General features: G+C 35.4%; 6 protein-coding genes across 15 annotated transcripts; 3 read left to right on the forward strand and 3 right to left on the reverse strand.

Moving 5' to 3' along the window:
• The first annotated feature begins 1778 nt into the window (after nt 1-1778).
• Nucleotides 1779-6954, forward strand: LOC104707590 (leucine--tRNA ligase, chloroplastic/mitochondrial). Of its 6 annotated transcripts, none has more exons than XM_010423963.3 (20): nt 1779-2284; nt 2467-2611; nt 2706-2762; nt 3014-3133; nt 3216-3320; nt 3433-3656; nt 3747-3813; nt 3899-4053; nt 4129-4393; nt 4478-4672; nt 4757-4836; nt 5065-5127; nt 5208-5289; nt 5368-5445; nt 5526-5627; nt 5704-5876; nt 5959-6136; nt 6205-6282; nt 6372-6503; nt 6583-6954. In XM_010423963.3, the coding sequence occupies exons 1-20, from the start codon at nt 1905-1907 to the stop codon at nt 6823-6825; spliced, it is 2922 nt and encodes a 973-aa protein (XP_010422265.1). In that variant the 5' UTR covers nt 1779-1904; the 3' UTR covers nt 6826-6954. The 6 variants fall into 6 exon arrangements, 3 of the variants coding, with proteins under 3 accessions (XP_010422265.1, XP_087318298.1, XP_087318299.1); XR_015564031.1 differs by having other exon boundaries at nt 1799-2284; nt 6353-6503; XM_087462172.1 differs by having other exon boundaries at nt 1801-2284; nt 3014-3119.
• LOC104707589 (uncharacterized) lies at nt 6867-7697 on the reverse strand. Its single transcript, XM_010423962.3, has 3 exons — nt 7502-7697; nt 7384-7407; nt 6867-7284 (listed from the first exon to the last, which is right to left on the reverse strand). The coding sequence occupies exons 1-3, from the start codon at nt 7683-7685 to the stop codon at nt 6965-6967; spliced, it is 528 nt and encodes a 175-aa protein (XP_010422264.2). The 5' UTR covers nt 7686-7697; the 3' UTR covers nt 6867-6964.
• A 29-nt stretch (nt 7698-7726) lies between these two features.
• On the reverse strand, nt 7727-10204 carry LOC104707591 (pentatricopeptide repeat-containing protein At4g04370-like). 2 transcript variants are annotated; one of them, XM_087462182.1, is made up of 2 exons: nt 8081-10204; nt 7727-7838 (listed from the first exon to the last, which is right to left on the reverse strand). In XM_087462182.1, exons 1-2 carry the CDS (start codon nt 10085-10087, stop codon nt 7827-7829), a joined length of 2019 nt encoding a protein of 672 aa, XP_087318308.1. In that variant the 5' UTR covers nt 10088-10204; the 3' UTR covers nt 7727-7826. The 2 variants fall into 2 exon arrangements, with proteins under 2 accessions (XP_087318308.1, XP_087318309.1); XM_087462183.1 differs by lacking the exon at nt 7727-7838 and having other exon boundaries at nt 8143-8297; nt 8386-10204.
• Nucleotides 10205-15634: 5430 nt separating this feature from the next.
• Nucleotides 15635-18884, forward strand: LOC104773302 (WRKY transcription factor 42). The gene is made up of 6 exons (XM_010497880.3): nt 15635-16366; nt 16483-16581; nt 17126-17272; nt 17390-17776; nt 17864-17977; nt 18098-18884. The coding sequence occupies exons 1-6, from the start codon at nt 16121-16123 to the stop codon at nt 18698-18700; spliced, it is 1596 nt and encodes a 531-aa protein (XP_010496182.2). The 5' UTR covers nt 15635-16120; the 3' UTR covers nt 18701-18884.
• Nucleotides 18885-20593: 1709 nt separating this feature from the next.
• On the forward strand, nt 20594-24193 carry LOC104773448 (aspartic proteinase A3). 4 transcript variants are annotated; one of them, XM_087462189.1, is made up of 13 exons: nt 20594-20909; nt 21511-21880; nt 21967-22027; nt 22141-22235; nt 22337-22449; nt 22550-22758; nt 22846-22910; nt 23011-23124; nt 23208-23272; nt 23351-23498; nt 23587-23706; nt 23794-23882; nt 23964-24193. In XM_087462189.1, exons 2-13 carry the CDS (start codon nt 21518-21520, stop codon nt 24046-24048), a joined length of 1527 nt encoding a protein of 508 aa, XP_087318315.1. In that variant the 5' UTR covers nt 20594-20909; nt 21511-21517; the 3' UTR covers nt 24049-24193. The 4 variants fall into 4 exon arrangements, with proteins under 4 accessions (XP_087318315.1, XP_087318317.1, XP_087318314.1 ...); XM_087462191.1 differs by having other exon boundaries at nt 20711-20909; nt 23220-23272; XM_087462188.1 differs by having other exon boundaries at nt 20861-21041.
• On the reverse strand, nt 24114-24895 carry LOC147940343 (peroxisomal membrane protein PMP22-like). The gene is made up of 4 exons (XM_087462193.1): nt 24782-24895; nt 24625-24695; nt 24440-24525; nt 24114-24323 (listed from the first exon to the last, which is right to left on the reverse strand). Exons 1-4 carry the CDS (start codon nt 24807-24809, stop codon nt 24260-24262), a joined length of 249 nt encoding a protein of 82 aa, XP_087318319.1. The 5' UTR covers nt 24810-24895; the 3' UTR covers nt 24114-24259.
• Nucleotides 24896-25096: the final 201 nt, after the last annotated feature.

Here is a 25096-nt window from a genome sequence, read left to right on the forward strand (position 1 = left end):
GATATCCTAACATAACAATGTCGTGACTTATAGAAAGCCATATTACAAAATAAGATATTGAATCTTGTTAGGTAAATAGTAGAGGTTATATGACTTACCTCGTCGATATCCTAGCCATTAAAAAATCTCAAACTACTGATATTACAAACAGTAAATATATCGACAACATAACAATGTCGTGAAGCTTATACAAAGCCATATTACAAAATAAGATACTTAATATCTTGTTTCGTAATAAAGGTAACATGATGTTACATGGTTGAGATCTTAAGGAAAAAATATGGAAATTATTTTTTTACTAAAGAAGCAATTTCAACTCCATAACAAATGGCAGCGAGAACTATTTTCCAAGGCATTTATGTGGAAACTACGATCAATATATTTCAAGAAAGAAGAGAAAAAATGAAGTATCGAGGCAAATTTGTGGAAGGTGAAGTTGAAGTGTGAATTCAAGTATTGAAACTAATTTAAAGAGGATGAACAAATTCAAGTGTGTATAAAGCAATACGTTGGGCTGTTAAAAAGTCCCACTCTTACTCGTAAATCTGTAAATTCATTTAAGACCCGTGCACATGCATGAGTATTAATGGAAGAGAGTCAGTGAATGAATCTATAAATTCGAGCATCGTAACTTGTTAAGTTTGGTGGAATATGGAACGATCTACAATGTAAAGCAAGGTTAAGAGTTCATAAAAAAAAGCAAGGATAGTTCATAGTTGTTTTTTTTCTCTGCCTTTTGAGTCCAAAGTAATTTTAACAATGTTTTGAACCCAAGCTATTCTAACCAAATATAAACATTTGGCTTAGGCGACTAGGCATCAGTTTAGGCGCTTCCATGCATCCCGATTTTAGGAAAATCTCTGATTCAATCCGGTTTATTGGTTTAGATGTCCAAAATCGATATTAATCAGTCAAATATATATATATATATATATATATATATATATATATATATATATATATATATATTCGGTTTGGATCCACAAACTTCATTTTTGATAAGGAGGATCACATTCTTCCGTTAGGATCCAATCCATCCAACAACGCTTGCTAGTTAGAGAGTTTTAACTTCATGTCAAAGAACATATATAATTCAAATTGTAAACCAACCATACATCGTAACTCAATCTTAACTTTAAAAAAATAAGTTTAACACTTTGAGGGCCAATCCAATCCATAATGTTTGGTTGCCTAAAGCAAGATAAAAAATTAAGCTCATTAACAAGAATATATAGAGGTTTGAACCCACTAATAAAACCACTAAACCATAAACGTTTTCACTGAAAATGACGCTCTAAAATTTATAATATGCATCTAATGTCTTTTTTTTTTTTTTTTTTTTTTTTTTTTTTTTGTGTGTGTGTGTGTGTGTCAAACGGGCATCTAATGTCTAAAATCATAATTTTACTGGTTTTTAGGTCAAGGTTCGACCTTAAACATTGTAAAGTTATCTATGAGTTCCAGTTATGTGCTTATGTCTATAACTAAACTTCTTAACTCATACTAGTATCTAATACAACTAATCAAAACCTTATGTCTAGAGAAATATATAGTTTTTGGAAGGGACAATCTTCATTATATGTCATCACCATACCTTTTTTTTCTTGGCCGTCCTAGACTCCTAGCCATGCTTTTGTTCCTGGAAGATCTTGCTACAATTAGCCAGATACTGGAACGGTGTTTGTGTTCCTGGAAGATCCATATTGCTTTTTAACGGTGAGTAAAAAAAAAAAAATTATTAATTATTTTAGCCGTTAGACCAAATACTATAACAATACAATTTTGTTGATGAGATCATGAGAACGATGTCGTTTCAGTAATCTTGATCTCAAGGTTCAAAAGAGCACACACTTTTACTTATCTCAATTATCCACTGAAACATTCGTCTTTGGCAAAGAACCAGAATGAGCTCTCATCAAATCCTCCAATTTCGCTCTGACCCGTTTGTGCTGTCACACTGTTGCCCCCATATACTCCTCACCAGCTCTCTCACACTCCATTCTCCTCGAAAGCAGCCTTTTCCCGGTCTCCGTTTCCGTTGGCGTCGCTCTAATCACACCGGAATCAGGAGTTCAACGACGTCTGAGTCTCATGATACCACAAAAGAAGCTTTGACTTCGGAAACGGCCACTACGTCGATTGAATTGAAAAGGGTCTATCCGTTTCACGAAATTGAGCCCAAGTGGCAACGCTATTGGGAAGATAACAGAACTTTCCGGACACCAGACGATGTCGATACTTCGAAACCTAAGTTCTACGTTCTCGACATGTTTCCATATCCAAGGTCTCTTCTTTTTTTCAATGTTGATTTATGTTGAAAAGTTCACAAATTTAGCTAATTGAGAAGCTATTTCAGTATAAAGTTGTTGGTTTTTTTTTTCAGATAAATTTTAGTAGCATCGTTGGATTTGGTTTTTTTGGAAAAGATGAATTTTTGTGTGTTGTGTTGTGTGGTTTGTACTTCAGTGGAGCTGGATTACATGTGGGGCATCCACTGGGTTATACAGCAACTGATATATTAGCGAGGCTTAGGCGTATGCAAGGTTACAATGTTTTGCATCCTATGGGATGGGATGCTTTTGGATTGCCTGCAGAGCAATATGCTATTGAGGTTCATTGTTTTCTTTTTTATTGTTTCTCAATTCATTATGAATGCTTTTAAATGTTAAAAGTCCTTATTGGTTATTTTGTTGTCTGCGTTGCAGACAGGAACTCATCCGAAAACTACAACATTGAAGAACATTGACCGCTTTCGTTTACAGGTGATGTACTCTTTCAGTTTAGCACCAGCCTAGTAATGTTTCATCATTTTCTATGACAGAAGAAATTTCAAAGTTTTGTTATTGGTTGGATTGTGAAAAATTTATGCTTGTTTCCTGGTTTAGGATTATGCAAAAGGATCTTAATAATGTGTACATGTAATAAAAGCCATGACTTTGGACTGTTTGGCGTAGGTCTTACCATGGGAGTAAAGAGGGACCTTAATGAATGTGGTTCTTTTGTTTGTTTGCAGCTCAAATCACTTGGCTTCTCGTACGATTGGGAACGTGAACTTTCTACAACAGAGCCGGACTATTATAAATGGACACAATGGATCTTTCTTCAGCTTTATAAGAGAGGTTTGGCATATCAGGTCAAGAAAATCATTGTCTAGTTCACAAGTTAAAACTGTGCATTTGTGTATAGAAAAGTTCTTTGAAAGATTGTAAATTCAGGCTGAAGTACCCGTCAACTGGTGTCCTGCTCTTGGTACTGTTTTGGCCAATGAGGAAGTGGTGGATGGTGTTAGTGAGCGTGGTGGTCACCCAGTTATAAGAAAGGTAATATCTTTTACCATCTGGGAATATGTTTTTTTCCCTCTTCCGAAATCTGTATTCCTCTGTTTTGAAAGTTCTCATGAATTTTACAGTGACATTGTTTATTACCAAGCAGCCGATGAGGCAATGGATGCTGAAGATTACTGCATACGCTGATCGTCTTCTAGAAGATTTAGACGAACTTGAGTGGCCTGAAAGTATAAAGGAAATGCAGAGAAACTGGATTGGAAGATCTGAAGGAGCTGAATTGAACTTTTCAATTCTTGATGGCAAAGGCCAAGAAACTGACAAAAAGATTACAGTTTACACCACGAGGCCAGATACACTTTTTGGAGCAACGTATGCTTATACACGGATTAATCACATTTATGAATCAAATCTAAATTCTTGGTTTTGATTGCTTTATATGATCTCTTCTACCATTCGCAGTTACATGGTTGTGGCACCAGAGCATCATTTGTTGTCTTACTTTGTAACCTCAGATCAGAAACAACAAGTACGTTTCTTTTTCATTTCTTTCGATCTCATTATACAATTTGCCTTTCATATGATTATCATGAGTCCTCCTTTAATGGTTACAGGTTGAGGAATACAAAGATTTTGCTTCGAGGAAAAGTGACCTTGAAAGAACAGAACTTCAGAAGGAAAAGACTGGTGTATTTACCGGATGTTATGCGAAAAATCCAGCTAATGGGGATGCTATTCCCATTTGGGTAGCTGACTATGTTCTAGCAAGGTAAGTTTGGTCTAACTATTTACATTGCTTTAAATTGAATTTGTGTGAAACAGATAACTTAGTTATATGTGACAGTTATGGAACTGGAGCAATCATGGCAGTCCCAGCTCATGATACTCGAGATAATGAGTTTGCGTTGAAGTATAACATTCCGATCAAGTGGGTTGTGAAAAACGAGGCAGCTTCATGCGATGATGCCAAGCAAGTTTATCCCGGATTAGGCATGATTGAAAACTCATCAAGTTTAGAAACAGGACTTGACATAAATCAACTATCTAGCAAAGAAGCTGCTTTGAAAGTTACTGAATGGGCTGAGAGAACCGGCAATGGAAATAAAAAGGTTTGTCTTGATGTCTTTCTCATTTCGATCGATTATGTACATACTTTTCATCTTTGTTTCTTACTCAAAAAGCTTTTTTGGCAGGTAAATTACAAGTTGAGAGATTGGCTATTTGCACGGCAGCGTTACTGGGGTGAACCTATCCCAATCTTAATTTTAGATGAATCTGGTGAAACCATTGCGGTTTCAGAATCTGAACTGCCACTCACTTTGCCTGAGTTGAATGATTTTACTCCCACTGGAACAGGGGAACCACCACTGTCAAAAGCAGTTTCATGGGTATGTTTTGCAGTTAATATGATTAGTTTCTGGTTACGTAAAATGTCACTGTACACTTTTGGTTACGATCGAATGTCTTTGCAGGTAAACACAGTAGATCCTATAACAGAAAAACCTGCCAAAAGAGAAACAAGCACTATGCCACAATGGGCTGGCTCTTGCTGGTAAATGTTTTAATAATAAGCTCTTTGTTACACAAAATGTATCTACCAATTGGGAATCCTTGATGCTTTCTACTAGTGATGGTTCTAGGATAGGCTAAGCCAAAATGGGTGGATCTATGACCTTGTTGAATATTTTACCCAAAGTGTTGTTGAGTTTTACACTGAGAATCTAGATAAAATTACCTGTTTTGCTTTATTGTTGATTCATGATATTCCCTTTGTCTCCAGGTACTATCTGAGATTCATGGACCCGAAAAACCCTGAAGCATTAGTTGACAAGGAAAAAGAAAAGTGAGAGCCTTTTACAGAAAGCATTAGTTGAATCATTCCATTTAAGTAAAATTTTCTTCTAATAACTTTTCTTGTGGCAGATATTGGAGCCCAGTAGATGTATATGTTGGTGGTGCTGAACATGCTGTTTTACACTTACTATACTCGAGGTTTTGGCACAAGGTGTGTGTCCTTTGAATCCTCTCTTTCTTTTAGCTATCTCGTGATGCAACCTTAAGCTCTATTGCTGCATCATCACAGGTACTTTATGACATTGGCGTTGTGTCGACGAAAGAACCTTTCAAGTGTGTCATAAATCAAGGAATCATCCTTGGGGAAGTAAGTTTGTATTTTACCCCACCTTTTTCAGTTTGATAAATTCCGTCGAATCATTCCTTCTTAATAGTGTTACGTTGCAGGTCCAGTATACAGCTTGGAAAGACCAAGAAGGAAATTATGTAACTGCAGATACCGAAGAACGGTTAAATGAACATCAACAAGTGACAATACCGGAAGAAAGAGTAAGAGTCTTCTTTCGCATTCACTAAACTGATAGGTTCTTCGGTGTTCTTAACCTTATGATCTTTAATGTTCTAGGTTATGAAGTCCGGAGATCATTTTGTTCTGAAGGAGGAGCCTAGCATTCGTCTAGTTCCACGAGCTTATAAAATGAGCAAAAGTAGAGGAAATGTCGTAAATCCTGATGATGTTGTGTTAGAGTATGGTGCAGATTCTCTACGTTTGTATGAGATGTTCATGGGACCTTTTAGGTAAACTTCAATCCCCATATTTGTTTCTTCAGGTTTTAACACTTTCTCAGTGTTTATGTTTTACTGCATTTCCTTCTACTAGGGACTCAAAAACTTGGAACACGAGTGGGATTGAAGGTGTACATCGTTTCTTGGCAAGAACATGGAGACTAGTCATTGGTTTGCCTCAGTCTGATGGTTCTTTCAAAGATGGAACCATAGTGACTGATGATGAACCGACCCTTGAACAACTCCGAACTCTTCATAAATGCATAGCTAAGGTCATCTCATTTCCCAAAATGATCCCTTTGCGGTTTGAATACATGTTACTTATATGTAAAATTTGCAGGTGACTGAGGAAATTGAGAGTACCCGATTCAACACAGGGATTTCAGGAATGATGGAGTTTGTTAATGCGGCATATAAGGTTAAATCTTAAGACTCTTATATCAGTCAGCTTTGTATTTTTGCTTAAAAGTACTGATCCTTTTCTCTAGTTTCGTCTTATTTTGACAGTGGAATAATCAACCTAGAGGAATCATTGAGCCTTTTGTTCTTTTGCTCTCACCTTACGCACCTCACATGGCTGAAGAGCTTTGGTCACGGTTAGGCCATCTGAATTCTCTGGCCTATGAAAGCTACCCTAAGGTAGAGATAGTAAACAGAACATGTAAACACAACAGTGGATAGGGTTTTTGCGGTACTGACTGTATTGGTCTTTATGCAGGCAAACCCGGATTACCTAAAGAACACAACTATCGTTCTTCCAGTTCAGATAAACGGCAAGACAAGAGGCACCATAGAGGTTGAAGAAGGATGTTCTGAAGATGATGCTTTTGTTCTTGCTTCACAGGAAGAAAAACTCAGGAAATATCTACACGGACAGTCAATCAAGAAGCGAATCTATGTGCCTGGGAAGATCCTTAACGTTATCCTAGACCGTACTAATGTCAAGGTCACTACAAAGTAGGATTTAGAAAGAAAAAAAGAACAATTACAGAACCTGTCAAATGAACAAAATTTTTATCTTGGGTTAACTCAAAATCTCTTTTGAATAGTTTCCATCATATAGAAAAAAAAAAATTATTTTAGAAGCAAAGGATCTGTTCTTAGAGAACATCAGACGCAACAGTTGCTTCTTTCCATCCTCTTTGCCGAGCTCGAAGCTCCCACATGTAAGATAGTCTTCTCTGTCCATCTAGAGTTGCCTCTGCTTTCTCTCTTGCTAGCTCACATGTTTCCATCCCCATACTGCATTTATCAGCTTCTTTTTGATACTGAGAAGCCGCTTTCTTAGCATCTAGCAGCAACCTATCTGCACGCCATTCGTCTTCTTGAGCTTGTGCTTCTCTTAGCTTCAGCTCTTCAGCTACCATTTCAATGAAACTACTCTCGTTCTCTTCACTCCCTTCCCCGTGCCGCATGCAATCTTGGCAATAAAACAAGGACCAACAAAATTGCACATGAGATCTGCAACAGTTCAGCAATTATACTATATATAAAAACTTATTGCCAGAAATATACTCACCCAAGAAACTGTGATTGCTCAATCCTGCAGAAGAAACATGGAATTAAACGCATCAAAACTTGGGTTTGTGACCAAAGGGAAAGAAGAAAGGAAGGACAATGATAATGATGATGATTACCGTCGGGGATGGAGAGGAGAGGTTGAGAAGAACAGTCACAGTCACAAGGAGGGCAAGAGTGGAGAGAATCTGCAATGGTCTCGTTGAGATGCCAATACAGAGAGGGACCTGCGATGTAGGCGACAATACATAGTCCCATTACCCCTGTTACCAGCTTCGCCGTCTTCTTCTGCCTTCTGGTCATCTCTCTATTTCTTTCTCTCTGCAAATTAATGGTGTCTTCTCTTTTCTTTGAATCTTGGAAGATTCTCAGTAACTGCTCACCTTGACATCTCCCCCAAGTATTGGATCCCTTCCAAAGTTCTCGCACTTTTAGATCCTATTTTTAGTAAATGCTCTGCAGATATATAATTTATGTCATAATTATGCCGTGGTTACATTATTAGATTGATCACATAGGTTCTTTGAACCAAACTGCATCATTTCCCTGCTAAGAAGTTTTAATAGAGACACTGTTTCATCTGAATGTGAAGTATGATTCATGAAAAATGTTATGGTTCTCCTGTTTATCTCGATTTTGCTCCATCCCGGGAGCTTTTTCAGACCGAGAGACCTCATCTGATTCCATGATTCACTTACCTCGTCCCATCTCTTCATCGCAGCAAAGGACTGTCCAAGTCTAACGTAATGTCCAGCGTCCACTGGCTTCAACTCAGTCATATCCTGACAAATTATATCTTCGACCTCTGTTATCCCATTTGCGCGGCAAGCATCAAGTATTATACCCAAGACATCGATAGAAGGTTTCATAAAATTCTCTTTGTAGAACTTGAACGCATCTTCTACTCTTTTAGCTCTACATAAAAGATCAACCACACAGGCAAGGTGTTCGTAATTCGGTTCAACACCAAAATCTCTAACCATTGAACTGAATATTTTCAAACCTTGCTGAACCATTCCATTATGGCTGCAACATGAGAGAACCGCAAGAAATATCACGTGGTTCGGCTCCATTCCAGAGCGAAGAAACTCAGAGTAAATTTCTAAAGCAATATCCCCTTTACCATGAAAACCATACCCTGCAATAAGTGTGCCCCATGAAACAACATCTTTCCTTGAAATCGAATTGAAACACCTCTGTGCAGCTTCTAAGTAGCCACATTTCGAATACATATCAACCAGAGCCGTATCAACCAAGGAACATGGGCTGATGAAGCTTCTGATTACAATACAGTGGATCAGTCTCCCTACTGGGAGAGCTCCAGAAGATGAACAGGCTTGTAAAAGCGAGACAACAGTCAATGAATCAACTCGTTGCACGGTTCTGAACTTCATTTCTTCAAACAATAACAAAGCCTTACACAGATCTCCGTTCTGAGCATATCCGGAGATAATCGCATTCCACGAAACTAAGTCTCTTCCTTTCATCTGTTCAAAAATAACTAAACTTTTATCCAAATGGCCGCACTTTGCATACATTGTAACAAGAGAGTTCAACGCAGGGGTGTCTAGTGTATATCCTTGCCTCAGTATATAACCATGGACTGAAGCGCCGAGATCAAACGAACCTAATTGAGCACAAGATGCTACAACACTAGCTATTGCTTCACTCGACAGGTCTGATCCTGAATTTAACATTTCCGAAAAAATAACCAGTGCCTTCTCCGCTCTACCCAACCGCATAAGTCCTGATATCATGACTGTCCAGCAAACAACATCCTTACAGGGAATGGTTTCGAGTACTCGATATGAAGCTTCCTCCTCTCCACACTTTAAGTACATAGTTATCAATGCCGTCCTGAGATGCATCTCTACATCAAAACCAGTTTTTACAATTTGGCAGTGCAACATTCTTCCCATATCAAGATCACACATTGTTCCACTCACTGAAAGCGATGCTCCAAACGTCTGCTGATCAGGTCTTAAACCAAAATCACTCATTCTGTACAAAAGTTTCAATATTTCAGTCATATCACCAACAAAAGCAAATCCTGAAACCATTGTGTTCCATGAAACCATATCTCGTTGCTCCATCTGATCAAACAAATCCTTAGCATCTCCAACACGATCAAACTTGCAATACAAATTCAACATAGAGTTCATCGCAGCTATATCAGAATCAAACCCATAAACCACCGCAAAGGCATGTAAACACTGTAACTGCGTAATATCCGAAACCCCACTAAGCAATTCCAACAACGTAACCGGACTCGGACTAATCCCCTGAGATCTCATCACGTTAACCAACGAACACGCTTCTCCAACAATCCCGGCGCGTGAGTAACACCCAATCATAGCAGTCCAGTGTACCACATCCCTCTCACGCATTTCGTCGAACACTTTCCGAGCATAACCCAAAACACCAAATTTTGCATAGATATTAACCAGTGAAGACGAGATATAGAAATCAGAAGAGAACCCATTAACGAGAACTTGCTGGTGAATCGAGATACCAAAAGAGAAGAGCTGAAGTGAAGCACAAGCTTTGAGAAGACTCGGGAAACTAAAAGTATCAGGTAAGATTCTATCGGCGAGCATGGAACAGAACGTGGAGAGAACTTGCTTGTAATCGCCATGATATGAGAAATGGTTGATGAGTGAGTTGAAGTACTTGGTGGAGTTCAACACAGACGAAGGCCTGATCATAGCTCCATGGTTTTGATCAAAGCGTGAACGATGAAGAAGAAAGATATTGAATTGCGTAATGGTTTATTAATCGGAACCAAACTAAACCGAACCAAAATTAAACCGTTACTATATATACGACTTTATACGGAGGTAAAACCCTAAGTAAAAAAAAAAAAACAAACCGCACCAATGTTAATATGTCTAACGTTTTTCACTATAGCTGATATGTCTAACGTTTTTCACTACGATGGCTTATTGTTATGCACCATCAAATATAGCACTTGTCTCGTTGTTTGGAACCCATGTATTGGTCAAACCAAGTGGATCCCAGCTAAAGATCCTTACAAGACGTGCTACGGCACCTTTGCTCTCGGATCGTACCAAGACAAGAAATCCGGATATAATAGTTACAAAATATTGAGCTATGATAATGGTACTGAAACTAAGAATAAAAAAATCTCAATTTATGAGTTTAAGTTGGAAGATTCTTGACGTCACTTTGGATTTTTACTTGATCCATATTGATAACCGGGTGTCTTTTAAGGGAAAGACTTACTGGTTTGCGGTAGATAAGAAAGAGAACAACCAGATCGTATTCTTACTCAGTTTTGATTACACAACAGAGAGATTTGGACGTATGAATCTTCCATCATATCAGCTTTTTCGATATATTTATAGGACTGATATGGCTCTCTCCGTTGTTAGAGACGAAAAACTTTTCGTGTTATTACAGCTCACAAATACATCAAGGACAAAAGTATGGGTGACTAATAAGATTGATGAGACTAAAGCGGTACCGTGGAGCATGGTCATGGCAGTGGATCACTCCAGAGAATATATTACGTCTGGAGTAAGGTTTCTTGTCGACGAAGAAAAGAAATTCGTCGTGTGTTTTGATTGGAAAAGTTTGGTCAAGGACGGCAAGGTTCACTACGAAAACATGGTACACATAATTAAGGAGGATAATAAAGTTACAAAAGTGGATTTGGCAGCACCTACAATGTTTATACATTGGCCACAATTGTTTAATTATGTTCCAAGTTTGGTTCAAATCCAGTGACCAGCTGGAAGACTGGAGGAGGGAAGGATATATAAATTGTGTTTTTTTTTTAAAAATTTATTTTGGTAGTTTTAATTTTTAATGTTTCACTTTGGAAGTTTTATTATTTAATGTTTCAACTTTCAACTACACAGAGGAGGAAGTTTAGCTAACAGATGTTAAATCCATGTTTTGTTAAGTTGCTACGATTTTTTTCATGGTTCATTACAAATCCTCAATCATTTTGCCGATTTTTTGTTACAAAAATTGCTTTAAGATTATGGGGTTCTTTTTTTTTTTTTTTGATAACCTGAATATTTGCAGGCAAATTATTTTATGAAACGAAGGTTACCTTCCAATTTAATGTCTTTGTTGATTTAGTAAGCATAGCATGAGAAACAATGGCGAAAAGCTATTTCTGGTAGTCACGTACGTAACTCAATCATGTCTTCTCTTTATCAAAAAAAAAAAAAAAAAAAAAAAATCAATCATGTCTTCTCCATTTATTCTAAGATCACACGACCATTATCAGCACATAAATCTTCAATGTATGCTTGTTGCGAAAATGAAAATTTCGAGATATCAAAAGCAATTGATTAAATTATCTATGCACTGCCTTTTTTTTTTAATATTGGTTCAGAAGCTATTTTGTTCATTATATTTCGTCCAATCAAGTTTTCTGAAAGTCTCAGTCCTTTTTATTTTTATATTTTTGTTAAACAAGCCTTCAAACATAATAAAAAAGGATACATAAACTAGAAAAGGGGTTTGATAAGCCATTGAGAATTGGAGACCGAAGCAATGAAGCAACAAGCCACAAATAACCTCATGGTGTGTCTTTAACACTTCTGCGATCAAATCCGTGAATTTTGGAGTATTCACGATCACTAGTGATTCATGTTACGTTGAGAAGATGTCCTTAGCCTTTTGGTTCAATTATAATGTTGTACACATTGGACCAAAAAAAATTTGGCTCCAGAAATAGGAGCTTTAATCTAGGTTTAAAAACTCATTATATTACATATATATTTGGGTCTACGTTCTGAAAATATGTACTTGCACATAATTTTGTTGTAAAAAAAAAAGTATGGTGTTTTATAAAACCTTCTGAATTATTCAACTCAATTGGCCATATTGTCACCACTGGGACGGTCATTGGTCAACGTAGTTGCAATTCCATCTGTTTTTTTTAATATATGTATATATATATATATATATATATATATATTTCTAACTTCTTAATTAGTTGTTTATAGTCGAGGTTAATAGTTTATAGCCAAATCAATTTCATGAGTCATGAATCATGATAGTTGACATGCTTCCTCCGGCGTTCAGTTTGCCGCATAAAGAATGAAGAAAAAAATAATAATAATAAGAAGCAAATCGCCAAATATATAAGATATTAATATCGTTATTTTCTATTTTAATGTCCTACGTACTTTTTTTCTTTAAAAAATCATTAGGCCTGGATTCAATGTTCAACTAACGCAAACAATTTTTTTTGTATAAGAAACTGAGTTTTGTCTGGGAGAAGATAAAACAAACTGAATACGCTAAACACGTATTTATAAACTAGCAAACACACCTATATGTTACTCAGCTCAGCTGATAGATAATCCGCATTGAAGTCCCATTGGCTTGTTAAACTAATAGAATTGGTTAACCAATAGAATGTTACGACTGGAAAAAAAATTTTGTGCACAAATTGAATTGGTTACAGATAGGAGTAGAGATTTTGTATTTAGGACGTGCATGGTCGGTCGGTCTCATCCATATATAACCATTGGCATGTTATGTTAAAGTTATATTACAATTTACGACCCATATATAAAAAGATGTCATTATATAGTCTTGCTCTTGTATCAGTAAGTTAACTACAATCTTTTGAGTGTTTGGCTAAAGTACGACCAAGTTAATGTCTAGAGAATGCTCTGAAAAGATGATTTTTCCTTGTTTTTAATTTATTTTTGGCAAGGAACAATCTTTTTTTTCTTTTTTTTTTTTTTTTTTTTTGTAAGGAACAATCTTTTGTATCAAGCCTCTTGTAACTTCTACAAGATTTTCATCTAATGAAAATTCACATATTTATCAAAAATAATAATAATAATGATATTTGACCTACATAACCAAGAGTCGGAATTTTGTAAATCATTAAGTAGTTTAGAGTTCATTCCAAAATTCTCGGGTTTTAAGGAAAAATAACGTTAGAAGTTTAAACTAAAAGGAATGATATATATGTTTTTATAATCATTATTTTTCTAAGAATTATAAAGCGAGAAGTTATTCTTCTTAAACTCTCTCAAGGCTGAGAAGTCAAAGAGTGATCGGGTCCGACGGTGTGATTAGTCAACATTACCGGTAAGCATCATTTTTATTTATAGAAAACTCAATGTCACCGATCAGATGTGTAAGGTATTCTAGTTGACTTAGCACAACCATTATCTTTCTTTTTATAGGAATTAAACTAATTGTAAAAAAGTTTTTGATGTTTAAGTCTTTAAACTAATTGTAGACACGTTTATGATCACTTTTTTTGGGTCAATTTTTTTTTTCCATTCACCTGGCTACATTATGTGTTGGTGTTAATGTCAATTTGGATTCAGAATACGATTAATATATATGTTTTGTTTTTTTCAAATCCAAATTACTGTAAAACATATTGTTTTAAATAACCAAAAAAAAAGAAGAAGAAGGTTTTGCCCTAAATTGAAATCAAGATTATCCTTGAATCACTTAAATTTTTATTTTAGTTAAAATCCATGAACTAATAAAGTCTATTAATACTTCAACACACATAGACTAATTATGATTAAACATATCAAAGAAAAACTCAAACCTTAGTCTCTCGATTTAATATGATGAATCTTTCAACTATTAAATTGTTTATATTTTGATATGTATATATACACACATGTTTAGGTGGTACATACAAATGCAATGTATCGAGTCTTAACAAAATTCAACAAAATGTCGTACATGCTTTGAGTTTGTGTGATTTATTTAGCAGGCATTAAATAGAAACAAAGCTTCTAATAATTTCAATCACGTGGGAAGCGGCGTTTGAATTGCGATCGGTGAGATTCATTTCTATTTTCTGATCCATTAATTCTATGAACAAGTCAAAAGTCTTTCTTATTGAAAAATGAAAAAGAAAATATACTAATTTAGTCCAAAAATAGTGAAATCAATATTTCATCTATTATCTATAAAAAGAATTAGTTACAAAGAATTCTTCCCTAAAAATAGCTTTTTTTTTTCTCTTCTCCAAAGCTCATATATTGACTTGATCAACCAATGATTCAAAGTTTTTACTAATTAGGACAAAGTCTTTGAACAAATTTCGTAGATTAAAGTGCCTTTTTTAGAAAATAATATTTAGGTAGAGGTTTTGCAGTAGACTAGATTAGACAGTTTTGTTTTTCTTAATCATAATCCACATGTGTCTAACTAAACCCTTTTAGGAAAAATAAAAAAAAAGTCCACATAACAATACACTTAGCTATTAAAATACTACAACAACTCGATATTATTTTTCAGATATTTCTCATTGTTCAACAATGCAAAAGTATGTATAATGAAAATACTCCCTTTAAATTTCTGGTTGATAGTAAATGTACCAAAAATCATATTAAGTTTTGAATTTGAAAATATACTATTTTGCAAGTACACCTTTTTGTTACTCAGATAATTTTGATTGGGCAACAGTGCAAGAGTGTAATGAAATTACTGCCTTTTCATTTCTGTTTGATAGTTAAATTACTTTTGTTGGCTAATCATTCGGTCTCAAACAACATTTTAGGGTATACTATGAACTAGTTTAAACAGTTTACTATTAGTTAGGTAAATGAATTTGCTCTATATGTTGTAAATAAATTGATTTTATGATTGATTACAATTTAACTTTATCTTCAAATAGTGTGGGTTTTATCTTTCTAATAGTTTTGTGATTGATTGATTACAATTAATTTTATGCTTGACTTCTCTGTGTCCGATAACACGTCAAATCTATAATGACATAGTGTGCTTTACATATAATTAGATATTTTGGTGACCTTAGACAAAAGTACTGAAATTGGTGGGTTTTTCTTTTTACTATCTTGCTGCCACAGTCTACTCATAAGCTTAGTTCTCCTGCAAATGACTACCACTAAAAAACTAAAAAATAATAACCTATACCTCTAGAAAATCCGTACTAGCAAGGGGTGACAATGATAAAATTTTAAAGAAACCATTAAAACGGCTTTAATAAACCACAGCTCTTCGTTGACAAAAATAAATAAAAGAAACCATTGCTCATCTGGTAAGCAATAGTAAAGTAATGACATGTCTATGACTATAATACAAAATAATTTGGTCGTCGTATGATATGTTTGTTAATAATGTGGAACCATGTAGACAAGACAAATGACGTCGACACTGACGCAAAACGAACTAAAACAAATCTCCACAAATATCTTTCAACGAGAATCCAAAATCCTAAATCGATATTATTTAAGTAGAAGGATGAATAAAACAATTACAGACACACAGCAATATTGTCTTATATAACACTATTATTATCATTGAAAAATACGAGAAAGATATATTTATATATAAGTAGAAAAATTTGACAATATCTGAGTCCACGTCAAAACCGTTTTTGTAGCCGAAGCATCTGGTTCTCGTTGTCTCTAACCACATACTCGACAAAGTATCTCTCTTTCTCTTTCTTCTAAGATATCTTCTTCTTCACCTCTCTATATATGGATCATTAGATATGGTACGGAGCAATTACTCGCACACAACCACACTCTAGATAGATCAGAGGATTATTAGATACGTACCTTTTCTTATCCGATCCGGCTAAGTAACATATCCTCTTTCTTTTTACTAGGGTTTCGGGAATTCGAGATTACAAAATATATAATATCAAGAAGCAAATCATCATCCGTACGTACTTTTAACAAAATACACAATCTAAGTTATCTATCAAGATCTTGTTAATTAAGATATCTATAGATAGATAGAGAGAGATGTTTCGTTTTCCGGTGAGTCTTGGAGGAGGTCCACGTGACAATACGACTCAGTCGGATGAGCAGCATCATCATCGGGCGGTGGTTGATGAGGTTGACTTTTTCAGATCGGCAGAGAAGAGAGATAGGGTTACACGTGATGAACAAAACATTATCGCCGCCGACGAGACTCATAAGGTTCATGTCAAAAGGGAGATCAATTCACGTGTTGATGATCGTGAAGATCGTTCTACGGATCACATCAATGTAAGTATAGTCATTGATTACTTCATTCTAATCCTTTTTTTTTTGTTTGTTACCATCCCATCATTTATTTATAATTAAGTTATGAATAACAATTTTGTTCATAATTGTAAATGCAGATTGGACTAAATCTTCTCACTGCGAATACGGGAAGCGACGAGTCAATGGTGGATGATGGCTTGTCTGTGGATATGGAAGAGAAACGTACAAAGTGTGAGGTACACTTATTATTCAATTAGTAGTACAGCTCATTTTTTTGAATAATTATATATAAAAAAATACAAGTAACTCATTTAATTTTCCTTTGAATTCGTTCCCGGAACACCAAAATTTTTATCGTACGAACAAAAAATTAAATATAGATTTTCAAAATCTAACAGATCACAGATTCTCAAAATCCATTACAACAGTAACATTTTTGTACTAAAAATCTTGAGGATTTTATTACCGTTGAACTTTATTTTTTCTCATATTTAATCCACAAATAGATTTTTTTTTTCTTTTTTATTTCGCTAAAAGTTTATTTTCATTTCTTAAGATTTTTTAGCATAAACATGCCGTTTTCATAGATTTTGACAACTATTTTTAGTTTATGTCTTTGTTTGTATATATTGGTTTGTAAGGTAATTTTTTTTTACTGAGATTTACTTGTTACTACTCTATATATTACTTCATAAAATAAAATTGAGAAAAAGATTTACATCTCTTTTTTTTTAACTTTAAATTGATGTATGATATATGATTTTGTTTGATAAAATGAAGAACGTACAACTTCGAGAAGAGTTAAAGAAGGCGAGTGAAGATAATCAAAGACTAAAGGAAATGCTAAGTCAAACAACCAACAACTTCAACTCCTTGCAGATGCAACTTGTTGCTGTCATGAGGCAACAGGAAGATCATCATCATCTGGTAATTAACACTTACTCGTCTTAATATTTTATTCAATCAACATTTATAACTACTACCGATGAAACTATACTACCAAGTTTAATTAGTTAAGGTTTTTAAACTCTTTGTTTTCATCAGGCTACGACTGAGAACAAAGACAACGCCAAGAATCGACATGAAGTGCCCGAAATGGTTCCAAGACAATTCATCGATTTGGGACCGCCATCTGATGAAGTATCGTCCGAGGAGAGGACTACGGTTCGGTCAGGATCTCCTCAATCGCTTCTAGAGAAATCTAGCTCACGTCAAAATGGAAAGAGAGTGCTTGTAAGAGAAGAAAGCCCTGAAACCGAATCCAACGGCTGGAGAAACCCTAACAAAATTCCTAAACACCACGGGTCCTCCAGCAATTGTGGTGGCAATGGCAATGGAAATGGAAATAATAATGTTATCGAGCAATCGGCCGCCGAAGCCACCATGCGTAAAGCTCGTGTCTCGGTTCGTGCTCGATCCGAAGCTCCCATGGTAAAACTAATGAAACTTCCTATCTAGACTATATATAAAGACTAATCTCAACAGTTCTTAATCAACCTCAATGGCATTTTTTAACAGTTAAGCGATGGATGTCAATGGCGAAAATACGGACAGAAAATGGCGAAAGGAAACCCGTGCCCTCGAGCTTATTACCGTTGCACAATGGTCAATGGATGCCCCGTTCGCAAGCAAGTACGTTATCTAGCTAACCATATATTTCTAAGCATTTCAAGAAACTAATATGTTTTAGGGTTCAAATCAAGAGTATAAATATGTTGATTTAATCTAACTAAGTAATGATAAACCCTACAGGTGCAACGTTGTGCGGAAGACAGAACCATTCTCATAACAACCTACGAAGGAAACCATAACCATCCATTACCCCCAGCGGCTATGAGCATGGCCTCTACCACAACTGCAGCCGCAAGCATGCTCCTCTCAGGCTCCACCATGTCAAGCCAAGACGGTTTAATGAACCCAACAAATCTACTGGCTCGGACCATCTTACCGTGTTCCTCAAGCATGGCCACTATCTCAGCCTCTGCACCGTTCCCAACCATTACATTAGACCTCACGGACTCATCCAACGGTAACAACCTAACCAATAACCCGTTGATGCAATTCTCTCAACGGTCTGGTTTCGCGGAGTTGAACCAATCGGTTTTGCCTCATATGATGGGTCAGGCTTTGTATTACAACGAACAGTCTAAGTTCTCGGGATTACATATGCCCTCTCAGCCGCTAAACGCTGGTGAGAACGTTAGCGCAGCTACTGCCGCCATTGCCTCCAATCCCAACTTTGCAGCGGCTTTGGCTGCAGCCATAACGTCTATTATCAACGGTTCGAATAATCAGCAGAATGGGAACAACAGTAACAGTAATGTTACCACGAGCAACGTTGACACTAGGCAATAACATTTTCTTTTATATGTTTTAGTTAGGACCTTTTTATCGGTCGATTTTTTTTTTTTTTTTTTACATTTTTTTTTTAGTTACGGCTTTTTTGGTTTTGTTTTGTTTTTTTTTTTTTTTTTTTTTTTTTTTTTTTTTTTTTTTTTTTGTTTTCTTTCCCGAACAACAACAAGAGTATTGAGAGAAATTTTTCGTTTTCTCGATTCCTTGACAATTATGTTCAGGGATATAAATTGCTTAAATTTTTCCGAAAGCAATCAAGTCTCTTATGATGTCAACATATAGTTTAAGGGACATGCATGGTTGTATTGGATTTTGGGAAGGTGAAGAATGAGCCCATACCCAAATAGAAACATAGTTGAGAAACTAGGATATCTAAATTTTTTTTTGATAATAATAATTGTAAAATGTATTCAACCAAAAAAACTTGTTTTACACGCATTATTTTTTGAAAATTTAGACTTGATTTGTAAAGAGACAAGAAAGGGATCTAATAATGGACTGATCCTTGTACCAAACCAAATGCGAAGCGCGTCATCATTTGTCAAGTTTTATTATAAATTAGTAAGATATACTACACTCTAACATCTCTTGTGTGCTTCCACTAGTTTTCAATTTTTCATTATACTTTTTCTAATAAGCTATAATGCCTACTGCCTACAATGGGAAATACAAATACTAGTTAGACACTAATGTAGGGGGTTAGAGGGAAAGTAAGGAAACTTAAAGGGGGTTGGATGAGCAAATATGAAAAGCTGAAACTTAAAGGAAACGTGTTTGTGTGTGTATGGGTCCCAAACGCAGCGTCAACAACGTGATGACGTTTGCTTGTGCTACAAACCAAAGCAACCTTATGTTTTCCATTTGCAGCAAACACCAATCAAACAAACTATCTATTATTTGTTTTTGGAAGAATTCCGTTTAACTTTTTCCATATTCTTGTTAAAAGTCTCCACAGATTCGTGTGAATATTACCTTTTTTTTTAACTCATTTGTAAGGTATGGACTAATTAACTACTGGTGAACATAGGAATGGTATAATTATGGTGACAAAGTTGATTTATAGACGTTACTGTCTAAGAATCGGGATATTGCTAAGCTGGACCCAAGCATGGGTTCAACGTGAAGCGTACCTAATGCGAAACACACCCCATTCAAAAATTTAGATAAGAAATAAATAAATTACAATAGCATAGAGCCATAGACAGATCTTTAGTTTTCTTACTGTCAATGTCTATTTAAAAAATATTAAAATTTAAATGACAGCGCAAATTTTCGTTGTTTATATAAATTTAAAACTATACTTAATTTCACAAGATGATGGGATTCTTACTCTTTTTCAGTTTTATATATATCCTTTTTGATATTTCCAATATTTTTGTTAGTAATTTAATTTTTAAAATATATAGTCCCTTAGTTTCTAGATTTTTATATAACAGTAGTACCAATTACAGAAACTATCTTTCTTTTTATTAAAACAAAATATAGAATACTTTATGTACAAAAATATACACTAACTAATTAATGGATGTTTTAGTTTAGTAAAAGACATTAATACATATAAGGTTCTTTTTTCTGAAAAGAGACATATTAGGCTCTTCCTTGCACACTTCAAATAGAATGAGTTTGATGTTGAAAACAAAACTTAAAGAAGATATCATAAGTCATAATAACTCATAACTATGTACTTATTGAAAAGACAACTTTATACTCACTATATGTAAATGTATCCCAGAAATTATGCAAAATATTATTAACCTACTACATAAATTCAAGAGAACAATTGGGGTCAATCTTTAAATAAGTTATACTACAAGGGTCGACAGATTAAAGTTTTTTCAAAAAAAATATTGAACTTTTTTCCTTAAAAACATACAAAACGGATTTTGCTGATCTGTCCGGGTCCATGCATAAGCAAGCAAGGTTACATAAACGTGACGCTTGCTTATGAATCTAACTCACATTTTAAACTTTTAATTTAATACCTTCATATACTTAAAAAGTTTTCCATTCGCAAGCAACAACTAAATTTATTATCAATTAATTGACATTGATAGTTAAAAAAGTTGAACTTTATTATTGCTTTCTCTAGTGTTTTTCTTGAGAGTTTCTCTCTTATAAGTCATTTACATATAAATATATACCCCTACACCATTCTTCTTCGTCTTGTTAACTTAAAAGTTTTAAGAATCTCTCTACTCACATTTTCTCTGTGAGTGTTCTTTCTTTCACTTCTTTGCTATTTTCCAGTTTTCTTTTCTTTCCTCAAAAATTTACTTCAATTTCTGTTTGTTGCTATGTTTTTTAGAAGTTCCATTGTATTTTAGCAAAGCAAGAAAATGTGGTGAATCTTCTTCAGTTGTTACTTTTGTGTTTCCTCTGATCTTTACTTGACTTTTGGAATGTTTTTCTAGGGTTTATCTTAGATTCTTCACTTTAAGAACTATATGAAGATTTGATTGGAAGTAATATTCTATGATTGAATTGAAACTGAGTTTGTTTGATTCTGGTGTGGGGCTTATGCCTCTGACTTTTTGTTGCACCAATAGTTTTTCATTTTTACATTTTTTATTTGCTTGAAATTTTGAGGGATACCTTATAAATAATTTTACACTGTAATTTGCCTTTAGTCTTCACTTGTTCTAGACATATAAGTTTGTTAAATCCTTATGATCTACATATTTATTATTCGACAGACTTAACGTTTCTTGATGTTGTATATGTTGTTTCGTCTTCATCTCTATAGCAGTTACAACTAGGAATATATGTGGCTGTTCTTTAAACTTGATGTGAGATTGTTTTTATGATGACAGGGTAAAAATGGGAACTAGGTTCCAATCCTTCTTGCTTGTGTTCTTTCTTTCATGTTTAGTCCTTATATCCACTGCTTCGTGTGAGCGAAACGGTGATGGAACCATTAGAATTGGATTGAAGAAGAGGAAACTAGACCGGGGCAACAGGCTAGCTTCTCAGCTATTTTTGAAAAACCGAGGAGGGTCTTGGTTTCCCAAAGACCATTTTCGCCTGAACGATGCAAATGCGGATATGGTTCCACTGAAAAACTATTTGGATGCTCAATACTATGGTGACATTACCATTGGTACTCCACCTCAGAAGTTCACTGTGATCTTTGATACCGGTAGCTCCAACCTCTGGATACCATCAACTAAATGTTACTTATCGGTACGTGTTAATGGTAAATTTTTGTTCTTGAGAATGCATACTAATTGTGAAAATGCTTTTGTAATCTCTCTTTAATGTTCTTTCAGGTTGCTTGTTATTTTCACTCGAAGTACAAGGCTAACCAGTCATCAACCTACAAAAAGAACGGTGTGTTCTCTCTGTTCATCTTGTTATGCATCGATACTTTGATGTTTCTTGATAATTTTTCAAGAAAGGCATAGTTTTAATTAGCACCCGTCTTCTGATGATTGAAAATACAGGTAAACCAGCATCAATCCGCTATGGAACAGGTGCTATTGCTGGTTACTTTAGCTATGATGATGTTAAAGTTGGTGATCTTGTTGTCAAGGAGCAGGTAAACCCCGATTCAGCCGCTTACATATTCGTGCGTGTTTACTGTTTCTTGCCTTCTTGGTGGTATTCATATCTTACTGCTACATCTATATATCATCACAGGAATTCATAGAGGCTACTAGTGAGCCTGGTATTACATTCTTGTTGGCAAAGTTTGATGGTATCCTCGGTTTGGGTTTCAAAGAGATTTCTGTAGGAAATTCAACTCCGGTTTGGTATGAAACACTCTCTTTTTTTTTTTTTTTTTTTTTTTTTTTTTTTTTTTTCAGTTGTGCAATATGAATTATGAATGATGAGATTGTATAATGTGTATAGGTATAACATGGCAGAAAAAGGTTTGGTTAAGGAACCAATTTTTTCGTTCTGGCTTAACCGTAACCCGAAAGATCCAGAAGGTGGTGAGATTGTTTTTGGTGGACTTGACCCAAAGCACTTCAAAGGAGAGCATACTTATGTTCCTGTGACACATAAAGGTTACTGGCAGTTCGACATGGGTGATCTCCAAATTGCTGGCAAACCAACCGGTAAGTAAACTTTAGAGATGTTCCAGTTTCAACATGAATGAATCCTTTAGATATATATTTTGACATCTACGTTTCTATATTATTCAGGATATTGTGCTAAAGGTTGTTCTGCTATTGCTGATTCTGGAACTTCTCTGCTAACCGGTCCATCGGTGAGAAAGATTTTGCTGAAAACTGTGTTAGATTGTGCACTGTTTATTACCTGAAACATGCTAAATGGTTCTATTTGCTTTTGCATTTTTCCTTGTTTAGACTGTCATCACGATGATCAATCATGCGATTGGAGCACAAGGAATCGTAAGCCGTGAATGCAAAGCCGTGGTGGATCAATACGGAAAGACCATGTTGAACTCTCTTCTAGCTCAGGTTGAAATCACTGTTCATTACACATTCACACTTACCTATATATTAGCAGTACAATCTCGAATTTTACATCATCTGGCATGCAGGAGGATCCGAAGAAAGTATGCTCACAAATTGGAGTCTGCGCTTTTGACGGTACAGACAGTGTGAGGTTAGTAGTACTGACATAATCCAGGCAGAAAGATATGTCAAACATCAAACTTAAAAACTGCGTCATTTTTATCTGTAGTATGGGGATTCAGTCCGTTGTAGATGATGGAGCTTCAGGTCTTCTAAACCAAGCAATGTGCAGTGCCTGTCAAATGGCAGCCGTGTGGATGGAGAGTGAATTGACTCAGAATCAAACACAAGAACGAATACTCGCTTATGCTGCTGAGGTGAGTTTCGATTCGAGAGTGTATTGAAAGCCTTTTTTGGACATTAAACATGTTTAAAGCTCTAATCTCTCTGGAAATGTTTTTTTAGCTCTGTGACCATATACCAACTCAGAACCAACAATCAGCAGTGGACTGTGAGAAGGTTTCCTCTATGCCTATAGTCTCATTCACAATTGGTGGCAGAACCTTTGATCTCTCTCCTCAAGATGTAACTACTCTCATCAGTTTCAACTTATATTTCAGCTTACCAATATCATCATCATGTCTTATGCATCTTCTTTTTTTTATCAATCAGTATATATTCAAGATTGGGGAAGGAGTTGAGACTCAGTGCACTAGCGGTTTCACAGCCATGGATATTCCTCCACCTCGTGGACCTCTCTGGTAACTATCATCTACAAATCTAATCTACACTAACCAAAAACACTCAACTTGCTTTACTTAAAACTTAGTGCAAAATTGCAGGATCTTGGGTGATATCTTCATGGGACCATATCACACTGTGTTTGATTACGGGAAAGCAAGAGTTGGATTTGCCAAAGCTGCTTAAACAAGATCTCTTCTTTAATACCCTTTTTTTATATGATGTTTGTGAATGTGTTTTAGACAAAAATCTGAAAATGGTTGTAATAATTTAAACATATTGCTATATCCTAGAATGGTATCATCATAATACAGATTCTTATTTGGTTTCAGCTGTTCAATTTGCTTTAACTTACAGAGTACCAAGAGATTACAATGATTCCAAGGATTGAGCCTAATCACTCAGCCTTTGCCAAAGCCAGTGTTGTCACTGACCTCGCTCGCAGGGTCAAGAAAATGGCCCTGAAAAGAAAAAGAAAAAAAAGAAGAAGAGTGTTGAGATTAAGGAGAAGCTTCAACTGAGTAACAACAACAAGAATGAAAACATAGTGGCTGCAGAAAATGAATCATTGTCTTACCAAAAGAACGCGACGACGCTGTGCAAGATGACCCGGAAATGAAGTGGCACATACTTATAGTTTATCCATCCCACCACCGGGAAAAACTGTGATTGACAATCATAGAATCAATCATTCAACAATTCTGGTTGTGGATCAAACTCTCTTAAACAAGGACATGAACTAAACTGATATCTCTCACTTACCGTCCATGCAGTAAGCTGGACAGTCGGGTATGTCTTCTTGATCCTTTCTCTAACAAGGTTCCAGGGAGTTCCTGTTTAACTCAACATTGCAGAACTGTTAGTAAGAGCTCTTAATACCATCCACAACTTTAAAGGTTTTGCAAACGGGGGAACTTACTTTCGATGACTACTCCATAATAGATCATGAAAAGCAAATGGTTCAGTGGTGACAATGTCAGTTGTTCCACAATTACCTACCAAAAACATTACAGATTCAAACAGACCATTCAGCATAAACCAATCTTTAACATGCAAATCATCTAAAGGTTTCTTTTATGATTGACTGATTAGTGTGTTTCCTGTGTTTGTGTCTAAAAGCAATTTGAACCAAATTCTCATCTACAAAACAAAAACCAAACCGGTTTAATCTCAAATAAACAAACCAAAATGAACCGATATAGACCGGTTTAAAGACTCGTTCTACGACGATGGC

Source organism: Camelina sativa, chromosome 8, assembly GCF_030686135.1.
Source record: "Camelina sativa cultivar CO46 ecotype springtype chromosome 8, ASM3068613v1".
In the NCBI taxonomy this organism is placed as follows: Eukaryota; Viridiplantae; Streptophyta; class Magnoliopsida; order Brassicales; family Brassicaceae; genus Camelina; species Camelina sativa.